This window comes from Puccinia triticina, chromosome 1A (genome assembly GCF_026914185.1).
Source record: "Puccinia triticina chromosome 1A, complete sequence".
Classification (NCBI taxonomy): domain Eukaryota; kingdom Fungi; phylum Basidiomycota; class Pucciniomycetes; order Pucciniales; family Pucciniaceae; genus Puccinia; species Puccinia triticina.
The window spans coordinates 1964808-1981945 of record NC_070558.1 but is presented as its reverse complement, the minus strand read 5'-3'; the positions used below and the strand labels follow the sequence as shown (position 1 = coordinate 1981945).

The window sequence follows — 17138 nt, the reverse complement described above, 5'->3', positions numbered from 1 at the left end:
CAAATATCAGTTTCTCAATGTGTTGCCAGAAGAACAAGGTCTCGTTGCCCGGTTTTGCTCCTTCTGCGCCCCATTTTCCCGTCAAACTCGAACACCTATTTAATGGAACCTCCGAGGGTAAGCCTTCACATCATCTCTCAGGGCCTCGAGCTGACGTCTTCTTCAGATTCTGCCAATTTTAAAGAACTCATCAGGATGTATAACAATTCAGTATCTTTCACTTCATTGGGAGCGGAGGTCGACCCGTCTGTTCAGGGTCAACGTGGCATCTACGTATTTCGCGTATCGGGTTCTCTTGCTCACCTCATTTCGAGCGTCAAGCCGCCCCAAAATGAAGCCCCTGGTTTCACACAAATATTTGTCGTTGGGGATCGCGGGACCAACAAAGCTAATCTCCGCATATCAAGGGCTCAGGGCGCAATGGGTAACACCGGAAGAGGCGCTAGGATGAAACAATCTCTTGTAAAGTTTCTCATGGACTTCCTATACGCCAACAACCCCTATGCCATAGTCTACCGCGCTGCCAACGACGTGCTCCGGACCAACCCTTCCGCCACACTCAAACTACAGGGGGTCCCAAGGCCTGGCTGCGATCCGAAGCGTTACAATCAACCTACTTCGGACGAAGTTGCAATTGTCGTCAGGGGAAGTGGAGAAGTTATAGAGGATTGTCAAATTCTACTTCACCGGGCCGACGGCAAACTACAGGAAATCTCAGATAAACACTCTTCCTATTTCCCTCTTCGATACCCCTTATTCTTCCCGTACGGCGAACAACAATGGGACAATATGTATGCTGCGACTACATCACGAGGTAAGACGCAGGTTCAGCTTATATTAAGCGCTAAACTGATTTCCCCTCAGTTCATAATAGGTTGGTCGGTTCCCTCGAATGGTTTGCCTTCATGCTGTTCGAGCGGCGCGGCCACTTCTCAGCCATACTCCACGGGGCGGCTTTGCTCCAAGAGATAGTGGTCAACATTTACATAGTCGTTGAAGGAGTTTGCATGAATTTCATCGTCATGAACCAGTCGAAACTCAAAGCCGATATGTACAAGTCGCTGGTTAAGGGACTCGAGAATCAAGGGGTTATTAGTGGCCGCCGAGTCATCCTCCCGTCGACCTTCATTGGGAGCCCGCGAGGTATGACTCAGCTATATCACGATTCGATGGCGATTTGCCGCAAGTACGGGCCACCCTCCTTATTCATAACCATGACCGCAAACCCGAATTGGTTCGAAATAACTTCATTGATACCCGCCGGCGAATCACCCGTCGACCACCCAACTATTGTTGCCCGCGTGTTTCATCTCAAGGTCAAGGCACTTCTATTTCAAATCATCAAAATGGGGCGGCTTGGAAAATCAGTGGCTCATGTTTCAGTGATTGAGTTCCAAAAACGGGGCCTACCGCACCTCCACTTGATGGTAACACTCGATAGTCGCGACCGGCCAATTACTCCAGAAGAGGTTGATTTGCTCGTATCCGCCGAAATTCCTGACCCATATTACGAACCTCGCCTTCATGAACTCGTCACAAAATTCATGTTACACGGGCCCTGTTCCGGACACTCATGCTGGAACGGAACGCACTGCAAGCTAGGTTACCCGAAACCATTTACCCCAAGAACTGTCATCATCGACGGGGCATATCCCGCGTACCTCCGTCGAGACGATCATCGCGAAGTGGTGAAACACACAACAACCTTCAATAATGGACATGTTGTGCCCTACAACAAGTTCTTGACCCTAATGTTTGAGTGTCACATAAACGTCGAAATCCCTGTCAACACAACCGCAATAAAATATCTCTATAAGTACATCACGAAGGGCCACGATTGATCTTATATGGCCCTTGACATAGTGGATGAGACGAAAGCATTTATAGACGCTCGATATATAAGTGCTCCTGAAGGTACGTTATGGATTTGTTTTTAGCTCTTAATCTGTTCAGCTTTTGATGACCTCCTTCCAGCTTGTTGGAGATTATTCAAGTTTCCCCTCTCAGAAAGGTCTCCTGCAGTTACCCGCCTCGCGATCCACGACTACGGTGAACAATTGGTATATTTCGATCCAAGTGAAGGTGCGGAAGGTCAGATAAAATCTGGAAAGGCAACCCAAACGACACTCATAGGCTTCATGAGGTTGAACCAGAAAGATGCTGTTGGAGCCAACGGCAGAACAGCGCGGTCATTGCTTTACGAAGATATTCCCGCCTTCTTCTGGTGGGATAAGTCAAAGAAGGCCTGGCTCCCGCGGAAAAAGAAAGAAGAAGCCGTTGGCCGCATCTATTCCGTTTCCTTTTCAGTTGGTGAAAAATTCTATTTGAGAGTCCTTCTCCTCCACCGCAAAGGGTGCCGATCACATAAAGAGCTCCGGACGGTTGATGGACGCCGAGCGAAGTCCTATCAGATTGCGTGCAACTGGCTCGGGCTTTTGGTGGACGATTACCTCTACGATCAAACGCTACATGAGGCGGCCGCGGCTCAGACTGGCTACAAACTTGCTGAGATGTACGCGATGATGTGTGTTCATTCCAGACCCTCCGACCCGAAGCAATTATTCGAAGATCATTTCGAAAATTTCACCGATGATACCCCTCGCTTGGATATGAAAGACAGGACGAGCCGCGTTCTCCGGACCGACGAACGCCGCGTGCTCGCACTATTCCGGCTCGAGTCTATACTCCAAGAGATGAGTAATAATTTGGCGAGCTGCGGCATTATGATCAGTAGAGCAGACAAGCGTAAACTGGCCAATTTGGAACGCAAGCGCGAAGGAGGCAAAGATATATACACAATTCGCAACCGTTCAATTTTGCAGAAGCGGCAGTTCAACCGCGCGCAACTGAAGTTCTTCAACAAAGTAAAGTCAAGCATTGTTGCCGGGAAACCAAAAGTTTATTACCTTGACGGGCCCGGAGGAACCGGAAAAACTTTCCTCTTAAATGCGATTATCGACTTTGCTGATGCACGAGGCACCTCGAGCGTCGTCACGGCCTCATCGGGTGTCGCAGCACTGCTCTTGAGGACTGGCCAAACTGCTCACTCGGCCTTCAAAATACCGATTGACGTTGAAAAGGGCGCCAAATGTCCAATTGACCTCGATACATTACTAGGAAAACAGCTTGTCGATGCTTCTTTGATCATCTGGGACGAGATAGTTACCATACATAAGAACTGTGTCGATTCTGTTGATAGAACGCTCCAACGCTTATCAAATTGCACGAAGCCATTCGGCGGGAAAACCGTTATTTTTTCCGGTGATTTTCGTCAAACCCTCCCGGTTGTCAAATATAATGAATTCCCCCCATCGTATGCGGCGACATTGAAATCATCTTCACTCTGGGACGAAATTGATGAATTTCATCTAACTGAAAACATGAGATTAGCATCGGCATTATCTGGCCCCTCGACAAACGCGAACCGCACTTTTGCTAAATCCTTGCTACAATTGGGCGAGGGGAAAGACCAATCGGAAGACTTCGGGATCACTTCGCTTGACGGAATATCGTTGGTTTCCCGTGATAACCCGGAAGACATGAACTCTTGCTTAATTGATTTTGTGTATTCCGACCTTTGATCAATGGAAAACAGAGCGAGTGAAGACTGCGTCAAATATTTAAACGCCCGGTGTATACTGGCCCCATTGAACCGCGACGTGAAAACCCTCAACGACAGAATAATTGATGTTCTGCCCGGGGAGCACATAGACTTGAAATCAATTGATACCCCTGACCCTGACGCTTATGATAGCTTGCCCGAGGAATCTTTAAACAAAATTTCAATCTCGGGTTTGCCAGAACACTTGATAACACTGAAGAACAGAATGCCAGTTGTCATCACGCGCAATATGAACATCAACGGTGGAATTTGTAACGGTACTCGAATGTTCCTTCTTGATGTCAGCCATGTCTACCTCAGAGGCCAGTTAATGACTGGTCCTCACCGAGGTCGGGTTGTAATGTTGCCTCGAGTTAAGCTCCACAACAAAGGCTCACCGCGTTCAGGGCTTAGCTTCTACCGCTATCAGTTTCCCGTTACACCCGCCTTTGCTATGTCAATCAATAAAGCGCAAGGCCAAACCTTCTCAAGAGTAGGGGTCTACTTATCAACCGATGTTTTTTCTCATGGTCAACTTTATGTGGCACTCTTGCGAGTGTCGAACGTTAATGATCTCCTTGTGACAAAACCAACCATTCGAGACGGGGTCATCAATGTTGTACATAAGAGGATTTTCGAACAATCATCAACTTGACGCCGAAGGAGGTTTTTCTTCTGTACGTTGGATTTTCATCCTGCTCCATCTGTCATCTCAACAGCACACCACTCAACTCGCCCTTTTTTCATCGTTAATTCAGGTAGTCACATTTCCATGAGCCCCGATGAAGTAGATTTTTCTCAATTTGTTTATGCTATCCGGCGAAACTATGTTAACTCAAGGGACTGATTATTTGTACATAATTAATCATCAAGCAGATTTGATGATCAACCTAAATTGATTTTTTCTTTATGATTAAAGTTTAAATGGCAGACAATCTCTCTCGCTTGAGAAATCACATAAACACATGTCAAATAGAAATAATTGCTCCGTGACAGACAATAAATGGGCTCGATAGAACGCTAAATGACCTTTCGCACTGCCGCATCCCGTATAGTGATGGGTCCAATATTAAAACGCCGTTGAAGCTGCGTACTTGTATGTCTTACTGCAACGGTGATTGCCACTCAATGCCAAACACAGGAGAGGCTAAATGATAATTGAATTTTCATTTGACCTTACATGGATTAACCTACAAGAGGGGCTAAAGGATAATTCACTTTACATTTGACCTTAGATGGATTAACCTATTGTTGTAACATGACATCAACAGTGGATCAGTCGTCAGGCGTGACAAGCCAAAAGCGATTTTGGCACGCAGGTCCGAGTCTCCAATGTTTGCAACAATCTCCCATAAGCTGTTCATCGTCTGGATCTCTTGGTCAAAACCGAGTTTGTTGGTGAAAAACCGAGAAACACCGCGCCGATGCCACCGAATATTTCCTGCCCTCAAACTCACCATAGATTAATCATCACTGTGTATAACTTGATTCACCTTGGCTTCTGATAAGTGTGTTTTAATGCATAATATCTGCCTAGCATTCCTTCTAGAGGAGAAAATTCAATGGAAAAATGGATGTTTATTTGCGCCTACTGATGAATGTCATTGATTTCACGATGGCTGCAAACGCATAACCCTTGGGACTTTTGCATGATGAAGCGAGTCTTGAACAGAAGTGGAAAATTGATGCTACTTGAACTAATGTCCTCCCCGGGCACGCATAATGCATAGGGGCCGGTTGAATGAAATGGGGTTTCCTCATTGTTGTCTGGCCAATGTGCAGCAAAGGCTTCGGTAAGATGGAGTACGGGTTATGTTTTGCGTCATGCGCGTTTCACATGAAATCAAAGGTCCTGCATGTCTGATAATGGATACACGTCATATGTTGACCCGCCTTTCATGGCGATGTTGCGTGAATTGTTAGAGGTCGATGGAAATGATGTCACCCAAAAACTTAGAGCGCTCCGCACGAGTTGAATTCTGGACGACGCTTACACACTCATCGACCAAATTCTGCGGAACGCCTCAACATGACTAGTATGGCCACTAAATGTGTCGTCGTCTACAACAAAACACCGCGCTCATCTTGCATGGAGTTCAATGGCGACTTTATCCCATTGCTTAGTGTGAGTGCCATTGTGAAATTTCCGATGAGTTTCTCGTTGACACTAGACCCCAGTCCTCTCAAGAGCCGCCGTCGCCATCCGCGGAACCTCCCGATTACGCGAGATGCGTTAGGCGAGTACCTGGCACATCTTCTTTATTATGTAGATCCTATACGGTGAATCTTCGCGCTCTCAATTTCATTGGTAACCACCTCGAAGTTGGCGTCACTTACAAGGCGCATGGAAAAGTGGCTCGCGGGGGTAATGGTCTAGAGTTTCACTATGTCGATGCTGTCATCTCGGACTCGCCAATGGAGAATGAGTTTGAGATTGGCGAGCCGGTGAAAATCAGTGGCACCGGGACGATATGCGATGTCAAGTCTTACAGGTCAAGATTTATGGGTACTGCCGTCATTACGGAAGTTACAGTGGAGCATAAAGAAGAGGTGAGTCATCAACGACCTTCATGGAAGACACGCACTGAAACCTGCAGGTGGGTATTAGACCGCTCCATTGAACCCGTTCTTAGCCAGATATATTATTGATGAATCAGTAATCAAGATATCCTCACGTGACATATTTCAATCTGGATTAGTTGCATCGTTTGTTGGAGAATTGGACGGCATGAGCCCGGTAACCTGAGAGCTATTGGTTAGGGTGAGTTTTGGATTGAGTCGGCTTCTATAATCTAGCTGACACCCCACGGACTTAGGTTATTGCGGGGAAAATCTTCGGTGGTAATTTGACGGGCGCAGAAAATCAAATTGAGGATTAGACCCTTTCACTCGAGTACAACTGACAGATCGTCGTGCGTCGATCCAACTGGACGTCGTAATTATTGTCAAGTTGATCATTGGTGATGTGTTAAATTCTACCTTGATGAACTATTTCGGAACCTAGCTCGACGGCGTGCTTCATGTCCGCTGATCCAGATAAACGAAGGTGGATGAGCTACTACATTGTGCGTTAGGGCTATAAGAGGTTGACCGCAGCCCGAAACTATTCGTCGAGTTTTGTTTTGATCGTCTTAAAGAAGTCGAAGATGGCTACGGAATTAGTTTTTCTTACCTCTAACGCCCGCAAATAGGAATATAAATATTACACGTCAATTGGCTGCTGTGGAACAATATGGCGAACCTAACCGCAAACTTGTTGTGGAGGAGTAACAAATGCATGTGCTGTTGAATTCGCCTATCACTTATTTACACCCCTTTGAGTGGGTGGATTCTCAGCAGGTTGCTTATTGATTGATAACGGCAGGTGTAAGGGTTCTGTGAACCCTCACTGGAAGGAACGGAGGGACGGAGGGCCAAAGGCCTGAAGTCTATAAAAAGAATGTGAATTTCTGAGATCGGCCGATGAAAGAAGGAAGAAGGGGAAGACCAGCTTGGGGGAGAAGAGAAGAGATGGGATCAAAACTATATAAAGCGGGAATACTATGTATAAGCATGGATAATAATGCTTCTATTACAACACAGCTTATGTAAGGGTGGAGCCTTGGTGAAACCCTTACAATTTCCCCTCCTATAAAAGAAAAGGAAAACAGATGATGGTGAGGGGCTGGAGCGACAAAGAGGGGTTGGAGGCGATGGCGAGGGCAAGAGAAAAAGACAATGGGGTTGAGAGAGGAGACAAGGGGGAGAGAGTGAGGGCAATGACGAGAGAGTGAGAAGACCGAATGGACTGAATGTCCCGAGTGGACCGAGTGTCCCAAATGGACCAAATGTCCCGAGTGGACCAAGTGTCCCGAATGGACCGAATGTCCCGAGTGGACCGAGTGTCCCGAATGGACCGAATGTCCCGAGTAGACCGAGTGTCCCAAATGGACCGAATGTCCTGAAGCAACAGTCATGATTGACCAGGTACAAAGATGCAACAAGGTTGATAACATTGAACTGAGGCGATGAGGAGGAGCTAGAGGCGATGATGACAATGACAGAAGGCTAGATATGGTGACGAGGGGCCTGTGGCGATGGAGAGTGGCTGGAAGCGATGACAAGGGTGCGAGGGAGTGGATGATGAGGGGCTTGAGGCGATGTCGACGAGGGGCTGGAGTCAATAGGGAAGGGCAAAGAGTGATTTCAAGAGGTGGGGAGCGATGGCGAGGGGCGTTGTTCCTTCGCGATTGCGGAGAGAGGGGCGAGGTCTTTGGAGGAGCCATGGACGAGGGCCACCTGGCGCGGACAAGCAGAGTGAGCAGGTGGGAGGCGAGGCCGCTGATGAAGATGTAGCCTTCGAGGCCGGAGACCTTCTCTCAAGTGTGCAGGGGTCCTGGAGGGCGGGTCGTAGCAGAGGAGGTCAGGCTTTGAGTGGTCTGGCGAGCATGGTGACGCGAGCGAGGGGAAGACAAGTGAGGAAGCGCGGGCGGCGCCGAGGGCCGTTCCTGGCCGCCTTCCGTCGACGACGGCGACGACAGCGTGTGTGGACCGGAGTGGTCCGGACGGGGGAGCGGGCGGCTGCCGCTGATAGTCTCCATCCCCTCAGAGGGACCCCATTGACCCCTCTGAGGAAGAGAGGACCTGGTAGCTGAGGGTTCAGACGAATGGCAGGGGTTGGGTTGACTGAGATGACGACGAGGGTGGCGCGAGCTGGTGTGTCTGGTGGGGATGCTCCTGGTTGAGGAGGCGGTGGCGTGCGAGGTGATTGAGAGGAAAATCGAGGAGTCCGGGACCTTTGGGTCGTCTGTCCTTTGGCATCGAGAAAAGAAAAGTGGGCAGGGGGACAGCGAAGAGAGACAAGAAGGATTGTTGGCGAGGTTGAGTAGTAGCCAGGGCGCGTGGCGGTCGAAGGATGGCGAGGGCAATGTGGAGAGAGCGAGGGCGATGGGAGGGCGAGGGCGATGGGAGGGCGAGGGCGATGGGAGGGCGAGGGCGATGGGAGGGCGAGGGCGATGGGAGGGCGAGGGCGATGGGAGGGCGAGGGCGATGGGAGGGCGAGGGCGATGGGAGGGCGAGGGCGATGGGAGGGCGAGGGCGATGGGAGGGCGAGGGTGTGGGAGGGGGGCGGAAGCGGCCAGAAAAGGGGGCGAGGGTTGAGGACCGTCTGTAGCTTTTGGGTTGTCCGGGGTGTGGCGCCTTTCTTCTCAGAGGGACCCCATTGACCCCTCCGAAGAAGAAAGGACGGGTGACAGAAAGGGATCGAGGCAAGTTGGCGACGATCGGCGGGCTGTTGGCGCGCGCGTCGAATGCGAGGATGGGCGTCGTGTGTGTGTCGATGCGGATGTCGAGGGTGCCGGGGAGCTCGGGGAAGTGACCACAAGCCAATGAAGGCTGGGCCAGGTGCTTCAGATCGGAATGGAGAAGCAGAGGGGGTTCGGCGGGACCGAGCGTTCTCAGAAGTGTTTCCCGGAGATCGAGGCTGTGCTTGGGCGGGTTGGAGCCTGTCGGGTGTCGTCAAAGTTGGGGGGCGAACAGGATGGAGGAGGCGAGGTCGGACAGTGGGCCGCTGATCATTCCAAACCGTCCCGTCAAGATCACGGAGACTGACGGCAAAGAAAGCCCAGAGAGGTTCTGGCCGCGAAAGCCGGCTGAAGAGGTCGCAACGAGTGTCTGGAGTGGACCAAGTCCAAGCGAGCGAGTTTCGAGCAGATCGAGTGTCCAAGGCGTGGACCGAGTGTCCAATCAAACGAGATGAGAGCAGACCGAGTGTCCAAGAGAGCGAGGATTGAGGGTGTTTCTGGAGCTGACAAGGAAAAGGACTGATTGTTGAGGGCAAGGGCAAGCCTGGGACGACACTGAAGAGTATTTGAGGATGAAGTTTCGAATGGCAAAAAAGCCTCCGAGTCCAGCAAGGGTGAGGCTGTTCCGAAGATGAGAAGCCTCCGAGTCCAACGAGGATGAGGCCGTTCCGAAATGAAGGGCCTCCGAGTCCAGCGAGGATGAGGTTGTTCCGATGTTGAAGAGCCTCCGAGCCCAAGGAGGATGAGACTATTATGACAAAAACTTCCAATGCCCAAGGGTTCAGTGATGCTCCTGAGTCCAATGAAGATTCCAAGAGTCCAAGGAGAAATTTCGTGGAGAGTAAGCGATTGAAAAAAACTTTTTATAGAAAAAAAAAGTGTAAGGGTTCTGTGAACCCTCACTGGAAGGAACGGAGGGACGGAGGGCCAAAGGCCTGAAGTCTATAAAAAGAATGTGAATTTCTGAGATCGGCCGATGAAAGAAGGAAGAAGGGGAAGACCAGCTTGGGGGAGAAGAGAAGAGATGGGATCAAAACTATATAAAGCGGGAATACTATGTATAAGCATGGATAATAATGCTTCTATTACAACACAGCTTATGTAAGGGTGGAGCCTTGGTGAAACCCTTACAGCAGGCTAAAAGCCAGTGGGACATTTCCACATCTTACGAAGGCCGCGGGCCGGTTGATCAAGTGTTAACGTGTAGTCGACTAGGTTTAAGCCTGTGCGTTCTAATTGGGCTGGCTGCATTGGGTGGACTATGCCAATGGTAATCATGATTCCTCCGGGGAGGAAAGCTACGAAGAATTGGAATCTCGCTCGGCGGTATATACACGTGTGTGTACCTAAGTAATTTCAACGTGATAGCGTGTTCGGAACGACTTAGTTTAGTCGTCGTTCTAAACACGGCTGGCAGAGCTTGGCTTCTGCGGCGCACCCGTCCCAGGCGATAAAATAATTGACGAGCCCGGGGTTATGCTTACTGAGCTTTCCACCCACAAATCGTTGATGGCGTCCGCGGGAAGCGGGGCGAGCGGTTGTTATAAGGGCGGTCAATTGGCAATCAAATAACTCAAATCCCCTCACCCAGTAAAACTAACTCAATCACGATCCATGGAATCTTCATCAACACATTAACCGACTTGTATAGCGAGACAAAATGAGCCTAGGGCATCTTACCGGCGAATGAGGGTCAATGATGCTCTTCTTCTCACGTTGAACCAATTGCCAGCTGAAGGCCGAATAACATTTCGCGCGAATCTTGATTTTAATCACGATGTGAGTCATTGCTAATGGCAGTTTATATTACTCATGTCATACTAACGTGTTGGACCGATTCGCTGACGGGTTTGTAGTCATCTGAGTAAATTGCGGTACATGAAATAGCAGAACATAACCCTATAGCAGCGTTTCACGTTGAACTGGAGGAAACACCGATGTGGAAGAGTCTCGGAGTGAATAATCCAGCTCGCTATCTCCCAGCAAGTCGATCAACCGTGGGTTCCACGTACAGCTTGGACGGCTCAATTAATGGCAACCATGATAGGAGACCACTTCAGCTCCAAGCTTCCGGACAGTGTTGGTTCCTAGAGACCTAAGCTTATCGGCAAACATCAACGGGGGATAACGATAAATGCAGTTGGGACGTTTCAATTGAATACTGCAATTGACTATGGCCGGGGCCGTGGCGCTCTCACTGATTCAACATGTATGAACCAAAAGACGAAGATGAGTGAATGAGGGGGGTTAATTTTGACTTGAGATTAATTCTTTATGCAGCCGGAGAATTTTATCAATGGAATTGACATAGTTTCTGTTGAAGCGTGTAGTCTGGCAGGTATTGGTCATCGGGTTGTTGGCGGTCGGGCCTGGTTTGTTGGCACCCTTATTGGGACGACGCAGGAATGGGAACGATAATTATTGATGTGCGAATGATTACAAACGCAGATGGTGCTTTCTGATTGAGCTGACTAGCATCTTCATCTCCTAGGCCTCATCTGGGCGAATTCAATCGCCCTCAAACACGATGACATTAAATCACGGTTTTGCGGGGGTATGGAGGTTGGCGCTATCATACTAGATAACAATGACAATTTAATTGCAAATAACCTGAGTTGTTTCAATTATTGCATGTGTCTCAGCGGACTTTTGCTCACCGAAACCGAAATAATATGCTGTCCTTCCGCGCTTTACTGAAATTTGTAAATTTATAAAGAATATGAAAAGTTTAACCCCTATTGCAGAGTCTTGAGATGAAATCGGAAATAAAGTGTCAGTTAAGGCAGCGTAGGAGAGAAGGTTTTAAACACGAACCCTAAACAGTTACTGTAGTAGAGATGGGAAGCTGTTTGGTGGAAATCCAGTCGATTTGGCTTGCGTAGGCTAAGACGACGGGAAATTGGTAGCGCAGAAATACATTGGCCGGTTGACGGGGATCCACACAAAAAGTCATGATTCTCTTGATCATAACTTCGCAATGAATGCCTCTGTTCGCAATAGAGACTACTGCAAGGTGATCATTATCGACTCCCCGAACAACAAACCTTGCCCCGCGTGTGAAATTGCTGAATGAACTTTGGTGCCCGGCTAAACAGAGGTCTTTGGTCAATCGAACTGGAGCGCCGATCTTCAGAGTTATATGGAGGTCCGGCCGATCCATTGACGTAACCGAAGAAACCGGACGAGTAGTCCTCATGGCGAAGCCGGGAATATCACGTAGCTCGACTGCGGATAGTGTTACTTCGTTCGCGGGGTGGCGTTTGCCAATGACCATGTTCAGCTTCCTGATGGTTTTTGGTGTCGAGCTGAATAGCGCCCTTTCGGCCATGTAGAGAGCTGCGTCGCGGCGAGAACAATTGCGCAGTTCTTGAAAGTTTGTATACACGACGTTGACGGCGGCGCCTTCGAAGAGTGTTAGTTTTGGGCTTCTGCGGGACAGATCCTCGGGGAGAGCTATCTCATTTGTCATCAGCTACACATGAGGATGACGGACAAATTATCAGCGAAGCGTTTCTTGGGGGTTTGCAAGAAGACCGGTGTAATCTGAACCTAACTTATGTCTTTGATCGCGTCAGGGAGTTATGGTCGAGTTTATGGTAATTGCGTCGAGCTCTCCGGTCTCTCCGGCGGGCGTTGAATCAGGTCAGGGAATATATGAACGGACTGTTGATGCTAATGTGACTAACCTTGCTGGGGTATGAAGCGATGGGCCATAATTGTCGCATGCGCATGACATGTTGTGGTGGAAGCAAGGAACACAAGGTTACATCATCATGGGCAGGGCGCCGCCTGATCATGATATGCTGGGCAGTTGGTATAAGGGGGTGACATAATTATTTTCTGCGAGGATCATAGACCGAAGACTCCACTAGGCGATGCGTTGGAAGACTGTGCTCCTGTTTCGCGGTCGCGTCAAACGGCTTTACGGGAACCCTTGGGTTTGAGATTGAATTTGAGATGGGGGCGTAGTGACCTGATTGCTATTGTGTGCGTCACTAATCCTGATTACAATAGTGCTCTCACAGGATACAAGGATCTTTCTTTATGAGTAGGTTGTCAAATACTTTGCGAGAGGCGAAGAGGAATACAACTCTGTGAGGGTTCGTTGACAATAGGAGGTCTCAATGGCAGATTGAGGGAGGGCATAGCTATGAGTAGATATTGTATACAACGTGATATTAATTGGAGGGATTGCCTTGAAATCGACAACAAAAGCTCATGAAAGGAAAAGTTTTCGGTTGTATGAAAAGTGGTGCGAGAACTACTGGGATTTTTGAATCTCTCTGTGGCAAATTACCTGGAAGAATTGACAAATCATTCGAAATCAGCTGCGTTGAAGTTGGATTGTTGAAGTGAGTTGAATCAAACCTTGACAAATATCGGCCCGTCTTGCGGCTTGCTTGAATCGAGATATCCTTGGAATTGAACGGATTGACCAACGTAGAATCCGCGGGTAAGATTTTCGGGTGAGTCAATTGGCTTCAGCATGGCCCTAACGGGAACTGCAAACGGAGCACCCTGCGGTGAACTGTAAATATGAGTCTGTGTGGAAATTGTGAGGTCGGGCTTACTGTCAAGAAAACCTTCACATGGAGTTGAACATGTGAAACGACTGAAAAGCGTTCATCCCAAAATTCATGGATGTCAATCAAGGCACCGCGAACGGTGACGAGCAACCTGTTGTGAGAATAAGGGCAGAGGACTGGGTAGGTTACTGATGCGAGTAATGGGTTGAATTCCCAATATACAAGATCGCCATCGGAGTTGACCGTGACGTCACCCTGAAGTGAGTAGACATTGCCTTTGACCAAATCATGGCCAAGCCCACATACACATGGGGCAATAATTGTAAATGGGTCGGTGGCTTGCCGGCCAGGAATCCCAAGGTACGTAGCTCGAATTGATCGATGGGCTCGGATATTGATTGTGTACTCGTGGTAACGAGATCCGTCAGCGGTAAAGGAATTGACCTAGGACACATTGTCAGCTGGGCCGGTCTGCGGTTGGTGGTGGCTTACAAGATTAGTTAATCTCACGGATCCGACGAATGCAATTGAATGGGGTCCTTCCTCTGGGTTTACGAGTACGCTGTTTGGCGGTGGGGCGGTTACATAACGCATGGCTACTGGCGAGGAAAAGATGTAATGGCTTGAGGGGGTAATTTAAAAGGGACTCAAGTCGATGTGACGCGGCGGAATTCTGGGATTGGGGGCGAGGGCTACATTGAGGCCTTGGGTTCTTGGGGTATTTGAATGCCGCGGCTGGGGAGCCCGGTGGTTATTTGCTAGGATTGGCGGTCGAGCACAACCGGACTGGTGTCAGGCCGACCTGAGACAAATATCCTTTGATAGGATTGGCTACTTGGTTGGGGCTGACGCGTGAACGGAGGCATATGACGTGTTGAACTGATGGTCTGGTCCTATTGCCTGGTGAGCCTATTTGGTGAGGTCTGGCTTGGGAGCTCGAATTTAGCCGAACCAGTCCATCAGCGCTCGTTTAGCTGATGCAAATGTGAACAGCTTGTGTTGCTGAGTCTTAAGTGGGCGGTGAGTATCAATTGTCTGGGACAAGTTCAATGAACAAGTATTCTCCCGGGTCCTGTGGAGCGAGCGCCGTCCTCCGGAATAATTTAGTGCTTACTCGAGGCATGAGTGAATCCGACATTTGACCAACCGCTCTGAATAGATTGAGTGCGGTAGTCCCGGCTTGCTTATTCTTACCGCATTTTGTTTGACTTGGTCAAGTAATGCGTGTTATGATGTTATCGACGAGCACCCGTAGGAGAGGGCCTGTCTTTTTGAATCCTGCGGCTGGCAAAATAGTTCGGCCCGTAAATCGGACGATTTGCTGGTGCCTGGTCGTTTGATTGATCAGTAGCGTGAAGGTAACCTGGTGGGAAAAGCAACTGAGGGCTATTCAAGGGGAAGCGACCGGAGCCGGGTGGCTTGCTTAGGCAAATTATTACTTACCTCCCGCAGAGTTGTAGTTGACGATTTGAATTGGGTTGACTTGGCGATGCATTGAAGACACAATTCGCGAATCGAGTCACTGACCGGACATAGTAGTTTAGGCAGGTAAGTGAACCGACTTGACGCTACTTTTGTGACTCAATTGATAAATCACATCCCCGGGCATTGTTATGGACTTGATACTGATCGCGGCCCTGGTACAGTTGACCAGTGGGAAGAAAAGCGTACGTTTTGTCGAGTGCAGTCGTGAGTTGCCTGGCTTCCCCCTTGCGGACAGCCGCTACATTGCGGTGGTAGTCAGCAACATTTGCGGTCGACGGGGGGGGGGGAGTTTTGGGCACCGGGTGTTTCGCCGGGGGTCGCCTGGGCGGGCGATGCGGGAACGAGCTTGGTTGGGGCTGACGACTAGCATAACTTGATTGGGGTGTTTGCTTGTGGCAGTTCATTTAAATACCGACTGGCGAAAAGAATCCCGATGTCGGACTCTACTCACCATGATAGGCCCTTGAGGTTGTTGACGATGAACACACCGAGCGGACAAGCGGCCCAGATTATGGTTGAGGAGCTGCGACTGCGGTACCGCGTACGAATCGACCATCTCGTCTTGGATTTCAGGACCGGAGTGGCAAGATCGAATGGATTCCTTGCCCTCAGCCCGAATGGTTCGTCACATGCTTTCATGTCGTGGCGTATGATGCTTAGCCGTGCTCCGCCAGACTCCTGACATTTCACTAATTCAGGCGAGGTTCCAGTGCTGATTGATAACAACGCGGATTACTTAAACAAGTCGGCGGCGCCCTTCGCTGTGTCGGGAGCTGGCGCAATTATGCTGGTGAGAGTTCTCGTGTAGAATGTCTGGGTGGAAACGTGCTGACCGCTTTTCTGAACGATGGCTAGCACTTGGCGAATCAGGTTGACAAATCTAACTTATTTTATGGCGCGGGTGATCGTGATGATTCCGACGTGGTGAGCCTGATGGAGTACGGCTTGACGAATATTGCGGTTCCCACCAATGAATTGATCCATTTCGAGCGTGCGTCTGCGGTGTGGCGCAATGTGGAGTCTCTAATGGTGTGGTTGATGCTGTCTGTGTCGCAGGTTCTGCCGACGTCGGGGCGCCAATGCTTAGAGATTACTGGAGGGCTCGTCTTCTTGAGGGGTACGAGTATTTGGATAAGCTGCTGGGCGGGGCGGCTGGCGGCACACCGAGGATATTTTGCGTGGGCGAGGGTGATGGGGTCTATTCGTTAGCGGATATGCTTATTTGGCCGTTTGTCGCCCTTGGTGTGCGAGTGTTAGCGGGGTTCTAATTTGAATGTCTCGGCAGCTGGGTAAACGTTTTGAAGGTCTGTCGAATCGAAATCGGCGAGTTCCCGAACGTCGAGCGCTGGCGTCTTTCCTTGTGCAGCAGGCCGGCGGTCGTGGCAGGAATTTCGGGGAAGTACGAGTGAGCGGCAGCGGGGCTCTTCTCGGCAATAGTCGTGTGAGGTCGGGCGGGCGCTGATGAGGTTTTCGGCTTCTAGGATGAATTCAAGCCGCGGGTAGGTGGTGAGATGCTCGGCGGGGGGAGGGGCCGTTTGGGGTGGGTTCGTGGCGCTCGTCTGGGCCGTAATGTGGCCGCGTCGTTTGTCACGGCGTGGGTGGTGTTGGGGCGGCGGCCGATGTGTGTTTGGCGCATTTAACTGATATTTGGCGTGGCTTTTTCGAATGCTCAGCGATTGACTTGCCCCGCGCTTGAGCGGAGCTCCACTTCATGATTTGCGGGGGGTGTGGGTTCAACCTGGGTGTGGTGGGTTGCGTCTCTGCCCATTTGGGCTCCTGTCAATTTTTGGTGACGGGGCACTGGGCGTTTGGCGTGCCAGCGCTTTCGTGCGGCAGGGGTGCGTCATTGATTCAATGGGATTGTGTTTTGCACCGCTTGGCCGGTGGCGGCAGGCGGCTGTCCTTGATGAGGCTCGGGGGCAAGGAGCCTGGGTATAGGGATTTGGGCGTGGGGCGTGTGGGTTTCATAATTCTCCACGGGAAGGGGTGCTTGCGGCGGCGGAGCCGCTTTGGCCTCTAGTTTTAATTTATGGCCGGAAAATGTCTCAGCCTGGTTGAGAAAGACACGGAAGAGATTGAAAGTGTCCGACTTACATCTCATGGGGTAGATAAACCGGTACTTGGTGAAACCGTCAATTATCTTCAGGAAATACTTGTTTCCTCCCCGAGATGTAGGCGTCATGGGACCACAGAGGTCCATGTGAATGCAATCCAGTGGAGCATTGAATGTAGGGAAGCGTCCAC

At 49.9% G+C, this 17138-nt stretch overlaps 4 protein-coding genes across 4 annotated transcripts; 2 read left to right on the top strand and 2 right to left on the bottom strand.

The window, feature by feature from the left end:
• Window positions 1-5630: 5630 nt before the first annotated feature.
• PtA15_1A263 (uncharacterized protein) lies at window positions 5631-6480 on the top strand (the record flags this gene model as incomplete). Its single annotated transcript, XM_053165272.1, has 5 exons — window positions 5631-5726; window positions 5773-5833; window positions 5925-6151; window positions 6210-6257; window positions 6418-6480. The coding sequence occupies 5 exons, from the start codon at window positions 5631-5633 to the stop codon at window positions 6478-6480; spliced, it is 495 nt and encodes a 164-aa protein (XP_053016480.1).
• A 5131-nt stretch (window positions 6481-11611) lies between these two features.
• On the bottom strand, window positions 11612-13864 carry PtA15_1A262 (uncharacterized protein; the record flags this gene model as incomplete). Its single annotated transcript, XM_053165271.1, has 5 exons — window positions 11612-11618; window positions 11928-12355; window positions 13252-13401; window positions 13455-13560; window positions 13653-13864. 5 exons carry the CDS (start codon window positions 13862-13864, stop codon window positions 11612-11614), a joined length of 903 nt encoding a protein of 300 aa, XP_053016479.1.
• Window positions 13865-14644: 780 nt separating this feature from the next.
• On the bottom strand, window positions 14645-15298 carry PtA15_1A261 (uncharacterized protein; the record flags this gene model as incomplete). The annotated part of the gene is made up of 3 exons (XM_053165270.1): window positions 14645-14737; window positions 14853-14931; window positions 15081-15298. The coding sequence occupies 3 exons, from the start codon at window positions 15296-15298 to the stop codon at window positions 14645-14647; spliced, it is 390 nt and encodes a 129-aa protein (XP_053016478.1).
• Window positions 15299-15327: 29 nt separating this feature from the next.
• PtA15_1A260 (uncharacterized protein) lies at window positions 15328-15981 on the top strand (the record flags this gene model as incomplete). The annotated part of the gene is made up of 4 exons (XM_053165269.1): window positions 15328-15514; window positions 15593-15684; window positions 15750-15889; window positions 15951-15981. The coding sequence occupies 4 exons, from the start codon at window positions 15328-15330 to the stop codon at window positions 15979-15981; spliced, it is 450 nt and encodes a 149-aa protein (XP_053016477.1).
• Window positions 15982-17138: the final 1157 nt, after the last annotated feature.